The 10777-nt window shown below is 55.8% G+C and overlaps 1 protein-coding gene across 1 annotated transcript in view; it reads left to right on the top strand.

Moving 5' to 3' along the window:
* The window catches only part of MAST2 (microtubule associated serine/threonine kinase 2), a 173095-nt gene extending 164770 nt beyond the window's left edge, over nucleotides 1-8325 (top strand). Inside the window, exons 16-28 of the mRNA XM_024746162.1 lie at nucleotides 611-743; nucleotides 1499-1664; nucleotides 2236-2331; nucleotides 2597-2719; nucleotides 2893-3002; nucleotides 3318-3514; nucleotides 3717-4000; nucleotides 4106-4303; nucleotides 4945-5171; nucleotides 5384-5506; nucleotides 5960-6096; nucleotides 6233-6426; nucleotides 6741-8325. Coding sequence (XP_024601930.1) covers nucleotides 611-743; nucleotides 1499-1664; nucleotides 2236-2331; nucleotides 2597-2719; nucleotides 2893-3002; nucleotides 3318-3514; nucleotides 3717-4000; nucleotides 4106-4303; nucleotides 4945-5171; nucleotides 5384-5506; nucleotides 5960-6096; nucleotides 6233-6426; nucleotides 6741-8269 — 3517 coding nt within the window. The 3' untranslated portion in view covers nucleotides 8270-8325. The remainder of the gene's footprint in view (nucleotides 1-610; nucleotides 744-1498; nucleotides 1665-2235; nucleotides 2332-2596; nucleotides 2720-2892; nucleotides 3003-3317; nucleotides 3515-3716; nucleotides 4001-4105; nucleotides 4304-4944; nucleotides 5172-5383; nucleotides 5507-5959; nucleotides 6097-6232; nucleotides 6427-6740) is intronic.
* The last annotated feature ends 2452 nt before the right edge of the window (nucleotides 8326-10777 follow it).

Here is a 10777-nt window from a genome sequence, read left to right as displayed (position 1 = left end):
AAGCCGGGGAAAAAAAAAAAAAAAAAAAAAAAGTCAGGGCCAGAGATACAGATTTGGGAATAAAGGGGTAGTGGGGTGAAGCCTTTGGCACAGAATGGCTCAGGCAGAGTACGTGAAGAGGAAGAGACAGTTCTCTGTGAGATCTTCCTTCTAGTTCCTCCCAACCAGCCCTCCTAAAACTAGCCGTGGATGTGGAACGAGATCGTTGTGCCCCTTTGCCCTCTCCCTGGCTCGGGGTATTGTGAGCCACTTAGGTCAGGAGAGGAGACTGGGAATGGCTGGAGCCTTAGGATGAGGCTGGTTGCTGGTGGAAGAAAGTCTGTTTCTCAGCTGGCTGATACTTGCCCTCAGCGTAGAATACGGCTGAGGGCAGTAAACAAAAGTGAACCGGGGGAATGGGCAGAAGGCTATTTGCTAGTTGCTTGTGCAGACTACAGTGCTCACACAACCAGAGCTATTTATTCTTTCACAGCTGCCTGTCTCCCTGATGAAGCTACCCTGCTTATGTCCCACAGTAGATGCCTGAGCGGGAAAATTGGGCATGTACTAAAACCAGCAATCTTGGAGGACCAGGAAGTAACTTCAAACTTTTGTTTCTCTGGTTTCCCAGCCTGCTGATCACATCCATGGGGCACATCAAGCTCACTGACTTTGGCCTTTCTAAAATTGGCCTCATGAGTCTGACCACAAACTTGTACGAGGGCCACATTGAAAAGGATACTCGGGAGTTCCTGGACAAGCAGGTAATAAGAAGGATGGTGAGACCTTGGGGGTTGAATCCAGGCCTCAGAGTAAGGACTGGAGGCCGCATGCTTACCTTGCAGCTAGATGTTGAGACTGAGAGCTCCTGTCTTTTCCACCTTTTGGTTCCAGGGAGCCATTGAGATAGGCAGCACATTTGGAAAATAAGGTGGCCCATGAGAATCACATGGATGTAAAATCCAAAATCATCTTCCGCCTCAGGGTTTGAAGAAGATAGGTCACATAACCATTGACACTCTCAGAGACTGATAAGAGGTCAGTCCTGAGACTTCCAGCCTCAGTAAAGAGCAAAGCTCTCCTGGCGCCTGTGTCCTTGGAACACAGCTCCAGGTTTCCACTGGGCTGCATCCTGAGAGTAGCCACGGGGCGTTTCCTGATTTGACATTACAGGTTGTGACTGTTCACAAGTCCCTGTAGGAGTCATATGACTGTAGTGTCTGTTCTTTGGAGGCTGGAGGGCAGAGACCAGTTGTGGGTACCACATGCCAAAACGGAGTGGTGGTTCCAGGCTAGAACTAGATGTTTCGGTGAATTAGGAAAATGCATAAACTCACCCCACCAACAGCTCCACCCCTGGTACGCTGGGGCTCCCATTACTCCTGCTCATTAACCAGAGTGAGCTGAGTCTTCATTCAGAGACTTGCTGCTCCAGAAGTGGGAGCACCCCAACCCCTCCAGCCGCCATGCCAAGGCACTGTCTCTGGATGCTGAGCCAGCCTGGCTTCTTTGTGCCCAGGTATGCGGGACCCCAGAATACATTGCCCCTGAGGTGATCCTGCGTCAGGGCTATGGGAAACCAGTGGACTGGTGGGCCATGGGCATAATCCTGTATGAGTTCCTGGTGGGCTGCGTCCCTTTCTTCGGAGACACTCCAGAGGAGCTCTTTGGGCAAGTGATCAGTGGTAGGTACCATCCCCCTGGCCCACCAAGGGGACAGAATCTGGATCCACAGATATGACTTACGCATGCATCTGCGAGGCTTACGAGTTCTTGTTCTGTGTTCATGTGTGTGTGTTTGGTATGCTTGCCTCAGATAGGTGCACATGCAGACTCTGTGTGTCACCTAGCGCTTGTTCTGATTGTGTGCCTGGTCCCACATGAGTGCATGGGTGTACCTGTGTTGTGTCTGTGCATACCCCGTGAGTGTGAGTTCTGTGTGTGTGTGAGTGTACATGTGTCTGGAGTGTAAAGGCAGGGCGAGCTGGCGATCAGACCACTGCTTTGCAGTGGCCACCCTGGACCAAAGAACAAGCCATGGTCTAGGATGTGGGAGGCTCCCCTAGAAGGACAGGAACCTGTACAACTTAAAGGAAGTGGGTCCCAGGCAAGACTTTCAGGGCTCTGGGCTGGGCCCTTTATGTCTCCCCACACGTATCCTATCACAGGACCCTCTTCTCCATCTCCCCACTCTGCCCACAACTTCTGAGACTTCTCTAACCCACTCCTTTCCTTTCACACCCAATGACTCTTCAGATGAGATTGTGTGGCCCGAGGGGGATGATGCGCTGCCACCGGACGCCCAGGATCTCACCTCAAAACTGCTCCACCAGAACCCTCTGGAGAGACTGGGTACAGGTGGGACAGGCCCCACTAACCTTTCTCAGCACTTGGAGGAGTAGGGCTGATTCCATATAACTGGGAGGTTCAGGCTTCAGGTGTGGGCGGTGCCCCTGGATCCTGAACCTCTGCCCTGCTCCCTGTGGGCGGAAGAGGAAGGTGCTGGAGCTGAGGCCTCCAGGCCCAGCCTTTCGAGGCCTAGGTTCTCACTGGACGTGCTGACCTGGACTCCACACAGCTCACCCCAGCCCCTTGCCCACGCCATCCCTGTCCGCAGGCAGTGCCTATGAGGTGAAGCAGCACCCGTTCTTTATCGGTCTGGACTGGACAGGACTTCTTCGTCAGAAGGCTGAATTTATTCCTCAGCTGGAGTCAGAGGATGATACCAGCTACTTTGACAGTAAGGCCACTGGTGGGACGGGGAGGAGCAGGGATCCTACCTGTGTGCCCAGAAACACCTGTGCACCGTGAACTTGGTATCAGGAGCAACTTCTCCAGGCCCTCCTGAGGTCTGATAGGGTTAAAGGAGGCCACCACCGTGGCCTCTGAAAGGCACTGTTCTGTGTGTCCCAGCCCGCTCAGAGCGATACCACCACATAGACTCAGAGGACGAGGAGGAAGTGAGTGAGGATGGCTACCTTGAGATTCGCCAGTTCTCTTCCTGCTCTCCAAGGTTCAGCAAGGTGCGACTGTGGTGGGCCCAGACTGGAGAACTGGGAGAAGAGGACCTATTGAGGGACATCCCTGGGGCACGCCTGGGGAGGAGGGGGATGGGCTATCTCTGGGAAAAGAGCGGGCCAGGCCTGGGCCTGCATGTGACAGATGCCTCTAGATCTACTCAGGGCCCTGACATATGAGATGCCAGGGTGCGGCCAGGTCAGACCAGTGGAATAGCTGTTTCCTCAAATACTCATCTGGTATATATGGGGGAAGGAAGAGGAGAACCGGCTCGAATTCCTGGGCTTCAGGCACTGAGGATCCTTTTCGCTCCTTGGGAGGTGTGGTCGTTGGGCGTCCCGGCAGGTCTCCTGTGCCCACAGGTGTACAGCAGCATGGAGAGGCTCTCGCTGCTCGAGGAGCGCCGGATGCCTCCCCCCACCAAGCGCAGCCTGAGCGAGGAGAAGGAGGACCGCTCGGACAGCCTGGCGGGGCTGAGGGGCCGAGAGCGGAGCTGGGTGATCGGCTCCCCTGAGATGTGAGCACCCAGAGCTCGCCCAGGGGTGGGCGGCACAGCCATCGCTGGTGGTCATGGATGGTGGGGAGGCATGTGGTGTGGTGAGGGGCCTTCGAGAGGATGGCTCCTGGAGAGAGGTTCTGTGACATGAGCCCCAGAGGAAGCCTGGGCTGGAGGAGGGAGGCCGCCGGGGCCACCTCACCCTAGGCCTTGTGTCTCACAGATTACGGAAGCGGCTGTCAGTGTCTGAGTCATCCCACACGGAGAGCGACTCCAGCCCTCCCCTCACAGTGCGCCGCCACTGCTCGGGCCTCCTGGACGTGCCTCGCTTCCCTGAGGGCACTGAGGAGGCTGGCGGCCCCCCTAGGAGGCAGCAGCAGGAGGGTGCTTGGCTTCTGACACCCCCGTCTGGAGAGGGGGTATCCGGGCCTTCCCCTGAACGGCCAGTGGAACGGCGGCTGAAGCTGGATGAGGAGCCTCTTGGCCAGAGCAGCGCTTCCAGTCCAGGTGTGGCCCAGCGGGTGGCCAGAGGGCCTAGGCTGGGGATGCTGCAGGGGGCCAGGAGGGGAGGCTCTGCTGCACTGCAGGTCTCACTGGTCACTTGGTCCACAGCCATGGAGACTCGAGGAGGCCGTGGGACCCCACAGCTGGCTGAGGGAGCCACAGCCAAGGCCATCAGCGACCTGGCGGTGCGCAGGGCCCGCCACCGGCTGCTCTCTGGGGACTCTATAGAAAAGCGCACTGCTCGCCCCATCAACAAAGTGATCAAGTCCGCCTCAGCCACAGCCCTGTCCCTCCTCATTCCTGCGGGTGAGGCCCCCGGGGAGTGAAGATAAAACTCATAGGAAGGGCCTTGGAACCCCTCTGTGGGCCCGTGGCTGGGGTGTGCACACAGCAGGTGTGTCTGTGTTCTGTGTGTCGAGGAGCAGGGATCCGAGAGGCTGTGTGTCACTGCGGCCCCTTTGTTAAGAGAGCAGGGGTCTCTGGAGGTGTGCGTTGGTCTGGGGGTGTGTGTGCGTGTTCCAGAAGGCAGATAGCACCGTGTAATGAGCGCAGGCTCTGAGGCAGAGGCTCATTCAGATCCTGGTTCCATCACTGAAGGGCTCTTGATCTTGAAGAAGGTGCTTAATCCCTCTGAGCCTCAAGTTCCTCATCAAAAAATGTGGATATTAATGATGGTAACTCATAGGGTAATTGTGACGTTCAAGTATGTAAGAAGAGCTTCTATGGTCCCTAATGCATATAAGTAAGCACTCAGTAAATGCGAGCCCGTCACCTCCTGGGGTCTGCGAGGGTCTGGGCACACGAAGGCGCTTTGCTGCTCAGAGGTTGCGGGGAAGACATACCTGGCTGGGGGCAGGCTCTGTGACTAGAGCTGTGTGGGATCAACAGCCCAGACAGGGGCCGGGCTTGAGCATGGACGCACTAAGTCCCGGCTTCTCCTTCTCCAGAGCACCACACCTGCTCTCCACTGGCCAGCCCCATGTCCCCGCATTCCCAGTCATCCAACCCATCATCCAGGGACTCTTCTCCAAGCAGGGACTTCCTGCCAGCCCTCAGCAGCTCAAGGCCCCCCATCATCATCCACCGAGCCGGCAAGAAGTATGGCTTCACCCTGCGGGCCATCCGTGTCTACATCGGTGACTCAGACGTCTACACTGTGCATCACATGGTGTGGGTATGTCTGACCATCCAGACCTGTTGTCTCCCAACTTCATCACTCTTCTTCCTTCCCCTTACTAGGGCCTGTCTGTCCCTGCTTCTGTCCACGCCCACATTACCCTCAGGGGTCAAAGAGTGGGGAGTAGGGGTCACAGCTCCATGAGCAGAGCTAGGCCCCACCCTTCATGCTCAGGCTCCAGGCTGAGGACTGTTCTCTCCCCGGGACAGCACGTGGAGGACGGAGGTCCAGCCAGTGAGGCGGGGCTCCGTCAGGGGGACCTCATCACACACGTCAACGGGGAGCCTGTGCACGGGCTGGTGCATACAGAGGTGGTGGAGCTGATCCTGAAGGTCAGTGCTGGGTGTGCCGCCTGCTGCGGTCCCTGAATGAGTCCAGCCTTATGAGTCTGTGACTGGCCATGGGGGAGTGGGAGAGTTGGGCGCACACATACCTGACACTGAGGACAGATGCACATACACACGGAACTTGGGTGTGGACGTAGCAAAGGGTTTTCACTGGAAGGCGACATGCTCATTGACCAAGGCAGGGATCCGGCTGAGCTGTGGGTAGGACTGGAGGACAGGGCATGTGAGCCTCTTCTCTATCTTCCCCACCCCAAACCACTTGGGCTCCAGTGGAGCCATTTCCTAATCTGTGAAGAAGGAAGGTGGTCCCTGGCTCAGAACATGGTGATGCAGGGGCAGAAGCTCAAGCTGTGGGACAGCCGTACCCAGCGGGAGGGGCAGGGGCAGGGGCAGGAACACAGCCACGGCCTTAGCCTAGGCTCATGCTCTGATCCCCAGAGTGGAAACAAGGTGTCTATTTCAACAACTCCCCTGGAGAACACATCCATTAAAGTGGGGCCAGCTCGGAAGGACAGCTACAAGGCCAAGATGGCCCGAAGGAGCAAGCGGAGCCGGGGCAAGGACGGGCAAGAAAGGTGAGCCAGACTTAGCCCAGGGGATCTGCTCTCAGCCACCTAGGTGCTAGTGTGTGCTGGGGACCCTGGCCCTTGGCCCAGTGTGTGCTGTTCCCTGGGCACCAACTCAGACAGCCTCTGACCCCTGTCTCTGCAGCAGAAAAAGGAGCTCCCTGTTCCGGAAGATCACGAAGCAGGCATCCCTACTCCACACCAGCCGCAGCCTTTCTTCCCTTAACCGCTCTTTGTCATCAGGGGAGAGTGGGCCAGGCTCTCCCACACACAGCCACAGCCTTTCTCCCCGATCTCCCACTCAGGGCTACAGGGTGACCCCTGAAGCTGTGCATTCAGGTATGAAGGGCTGCTTGCAGAGACAGCCCCTGGGAGGTAGCAGAGTCCTGGGCCCTCTGTGCTTCCCACTCATCCCACTCTGAAGCTCTCATCCAACCCACCCCCTTAAGATCTGGCAGTCTTGGGGAGGAGGTGACAGAGGTGGAGGGTGACTTCATTTCTGTAGCCTGGGCTCTGGTTCACTGGTGGAGTAACCTTGATGATCCTGGGACATTCCAGGCCTAAGCCCTGTTTTGCCCCTCAGTCACTTCCAAGAGCTAACTGCTCTGCCTTTGTGTGTGTGTGTCTCTGTTTGTCTGTCTGTCTGTGTAAAGTGGGGGGAAATTCATCACAGAGCAGCTCCCCCAGCTCCAGCGTGCCCAGTTCTCCAGCCGGCTCTGGGCACACACGGCCCAGCTCCCTCCACGGTTTGGCACCCAAGCTCCAACGCCAGTACCGCTCTCCACGGCGCAAGTCAGCAGGCAGCATCCCACTGTCACCACTGGCCCACACCCCTTCTCCGCCACCAGCAGCTTCACCCCAGCGTTCCCCATCACCCCTGTCCGGCCACGGAGCCCAGGCCTTCCCTACCAAGCTTCACGTGTCGCCTCCCCTAGGCCGGCAACTCTCACGGCCCAGGAGTGCGGAGTCACCCCGCTCGCCACTACTTAAGAGGGTGCAGTCAGCTGAGAAACTGACGGCTGCACTTGCTGCTTCCGAGAAGAAGCTAGCCACTTCTCGAAAACATAGTCTTGACCTACCCTACCCTGAGCTAAAGAAGGAATTGCCACCCAGGGAAGTCAGCCCTCTGGAGGTAGTCGGGACCAGGAGTGTGCTGTCTGGTAAGGGGGCGCTGCCAGGGAAGGGGGTGCTGCAGGCTGCTCCCTCACGGGCCCTAGGAACCCTCCGCCAGGACCGGGCTGAACGGCGAGAGTCACTGCAGAAGCAGGAAGCCATCCGGGAGGTTGACTCTTCAGAAGATGACACTGATGAGGGGCCTGAGAACAGCCAAGGTGTACAGGAGCCAAGCTTGGTACCTAACCCAGAAGTGGGCCAGGATCCACTCCTCACAGGAGCAGGAGCAGGAGAGGGTGAGGAAGAGGACGCCTTCTTGCCCAGGGATCCCAGGAGCCAGGGCCCAGTGGTCCCAGGCCTATTGACAGGGGTCACACTGGGATCTCCCAGAACGGAAGGCCCTAGTGTCCCCCAGAAGAGGCTTGGGATCCTACAAGCCTTTGAAGAGGCTGCCAGCTCCTCGTCATCAGCTCCCAACCTGGGTAGGGCTGGACCCACAGACCCCATCCCCCCTGAAGGCTGCTGGAAGGCCCAGCACCTCCACACCCAGGCACTAACAGCACTTTGTCCGAGCTCTTCAGGACTCATCCCCGCCAGTTGCTCCACTGCCTCCACCTCCAGAGAGCTGGGCCTGTGGTCCTGGAAATTCATTGCTGAAGACCCTGACAGGGCATCCCCAACCAGAAAGGCAACAATGGAAGATGGGCTGGCCAGTTCCCAGGATTTGGAAACTACAACTCCAGTCCACCCTGCAAACTTGTCTCCCAGACAGGAGGGGAAGTCATGGCCACCCAGTGCCCCTGGGCTGGCCCATCTACCTTGTGAGGTTCCCAGCCAGAGCTGGCTATGGGAGCCTGAGTGTACACAAAGAGAGGAAGAGGAGCCAGCCCCGGGTATCACCAAAGTGCCTGATGCCTCAGGTGACAGGAGGCAGGACATTCCATGCAAAAGCTGCCCCCTCACCCAGGAGCCTGGGCCCAGCCTGCTCCAGAAGGGCCGAGACCCAGGGGACCCTCAGAAGCATCAGGACTTGGCATTGGCACCCAATGAGCTTTTAAAGCAAACATAGAGGTTGTTTGCCATTTCTTGCACTCAGTCCTGTGTAATACACGCTCTTGGAAACTATCTTTATGTCTTTGGCTTTCTTCTTTCCTCCAGTCAATACAAACGTAACTTAAGGTCCTGTGTTGCTGCTGAGAATGTAGTGATGAATGAGACACTGTTGTGGGAGGGTGCCTAAGCCAGCTAGGCTTCCCAGAGACTAGGGCATCTGGGCTCAAACCTGGAGGACAGATGATAGGTAGTAGTTTGCTAGGTTAGAAGAGTGGGGATTAGTGTGAGAAAGAATGTCCAGACAAAGAGTACGGCACTTGGCATACACCTGGCATACTCAAAGAGCTGAAAGTAATTCAAACTGGAAATGGGTCTAGTGAGTTAGGCAAGGGCCATATCTAAGAGTCTTCTAGGAGTTTAGACTTTCTGTAGGAGATGGGGAACCAGAGAAGGCCATGTAGCAAGTAATATTCCTGCTTTATAGAGAAGGGAACTCAGGTTTTCAGACGTTTAACGTGAGCAAGATCATACAGCTCTGGGCAGGGCTAGGATTAGAATCTAGACTCTCTTGACTCTAGAACCCACATTTATCTCCTAATTAGGAGTGCTCTTAGTCAGTAAATGAGAAAAAGAGGTAGAGGGAGGTGAAGAGTTGAACTTGGGATATATTTAATTTGAGGTACTTGTGGGACATCCAGAAGTTTGGGTGCATAGGTCTGGAACTCAGTAGGGAAATCTAGACTGAAATTAGAAATCTGAGAGCCATCAATGTATCAGTAGTAATACACTAGCATTTAAGGCAAAGAAAGAAGACATCAAGGTAGAGTCATAAAATCCAAAAGTAAAGAGATTTTAAATGGAAGGAGAGCTTACTTAGTGAAATGCTGAGCGGCCAGGTGAAATAGAGAAACTGCCTTCCGTATTTAGTCATAAACCCTTAATGTCTGTAGCCAGTCAGCCCTTCTTGGGCTGTTCTCAGGTAGGCCGTAGCACTGGATATGGACATTGCTGACGTGAGCAGCCCCCAGTAGGTAGGACTGCAGTTGGTGAGTGGGTGGGTGGTGGGGAAGGAAGGGGGAGGACAGCTGTGGGACCATTGTTGGAGGAGTCGGGAGATGGTATCCCAGGGACAGGAGGTAGGGCTGTGGTAGAGGGCCTCCATGGTGATGCAGGACTCGCCAAACTGCTGTCTTGCACTGACTGTTCTGTAATCCAGTGCCTAGGTCAGAAGGAGAGGCATCAAGAGGCCTAGAGACAGGAAAATGCCTCTGGGTACTGGCTGGGCGCGACATGCATCCTGCAGCTCCTCGTCACCCTGCGTCGGGAAGGCTGTGGCCGCCAGAGGGCGCACCCTGCCTGTGGTGGCAGATGTCTGGCCCCTCAGCCTTCCAGGCCCCTCTTGAACCTCCCTTCCTCCTTCCTTCAGTCATTCACTGACGGCAGATCCTTGGACAGCCTTTCCGGGACACTGGGAACACAGGTAACTAGTTGCCTGGGGCAGCCCCCCATGTAGGTCAGGATCTGGTTAGAAGCACCATACCATAGGTAAAGGGAGAGGTGCGGGCACATCTTGCAGCAGTTCCTGGGAGGGAGGAACTGCCCCCCTGGGGGGTTGGAAATGGGAAGGAAGGGGTTTGCGAAGAGTAGGCACAGAGATGCTAAGCATCCTGTAATGCTTAGGGCAGCTGCCCCAAGTGCCAGTGGTGCTCCCCTTGAGAAACACTGCCAGATTAGCCTGAGGAGTGAGGAGCTTCTGGAAGGTCATTCTGGGAGTGGTATAATCAGATTTAGGTTTTAGGAAGATCACTGGCCGCAGTGTAGAGAGGCTCAAGTGGAGTAAGCCGACCAGAGAGAAAAGGATGTAGTGACCCCTTGTGGTGGTCTAAACTAGGATGGCAACAATGAGGAGGTGTCCCCAGAAGGAGGGAAAGTGTAGGGAGCTGGACGCATAGATCTGGCAGCCATCAGCCAATAGGTGGTAATTAAAGCCATAGGAGAAGATAGGGATTGTACAGAGGACATGTGCAGAAGGAAAAAGGAAAAGGTCCAAGCCATTGGGGTTAGCTGAGTGGAGGGAGCCAAATGAAGAGTAACTGAAGTAGGGGATGAGATCCTGAACGGAGAAGCCAGATGATTTTAAGAATTTTGTGACTTACCATAAGAGCAATTGAAAATTATTTAATGGTTTTACGCAAGTTCAAATTTGGGTGTTTTTAATTTTTTGGCTGTGTTGGGTCTTTGTTGCTGTGTGGGCTTTCTCTAGTTGCGGCGAGCAGCCTACTCTTCATTGTGGTGCACAGGCTCCTTATTGCTGTGGCTTCTCTTGTTGCGGAGCATGGGCTCTAGGCACGTGGCTTCAGTAGTTGTAGCACACGGGCTCAGTAGTTGTGGCTCGCGGGCTGTAGAGTGCAGGCTCAGTAGTTGTGGCGCATGGGCGTAGTTGCTCCGTGGCGTGTGGAATCTTCCCGGACCAGGGATCGAACCCGTGTCCCCTGCATTGGCAGGCAGATTCTTAACCACTGTG

This window comes from Neophocaena asiaeorientalis, unplaced genomic scaffold, assembly GCF_003031525.2.
Source record: "Neophocaena asiaeorientalis asiaeorientalis breed wild unplaced genomic scaffold, Neophocaena_asiaeorientalis_V1.1 scaffold51, whole genome shotgun sequence".
In the NCBI taxonomy this organism is placed as follows: domain Eukaryota; kingdom Metazoa; phylum Chordata; class Mammalia; order Artiodactyla; family Phocoenidae; genus Neophocaena; species Neophocaena asiaeorientalis.
The sequence above is the reverse complement of the archived record's forward strand: the minus strand, read 5'-3'. Positions and strand labels throughout refer to the sequence as shown.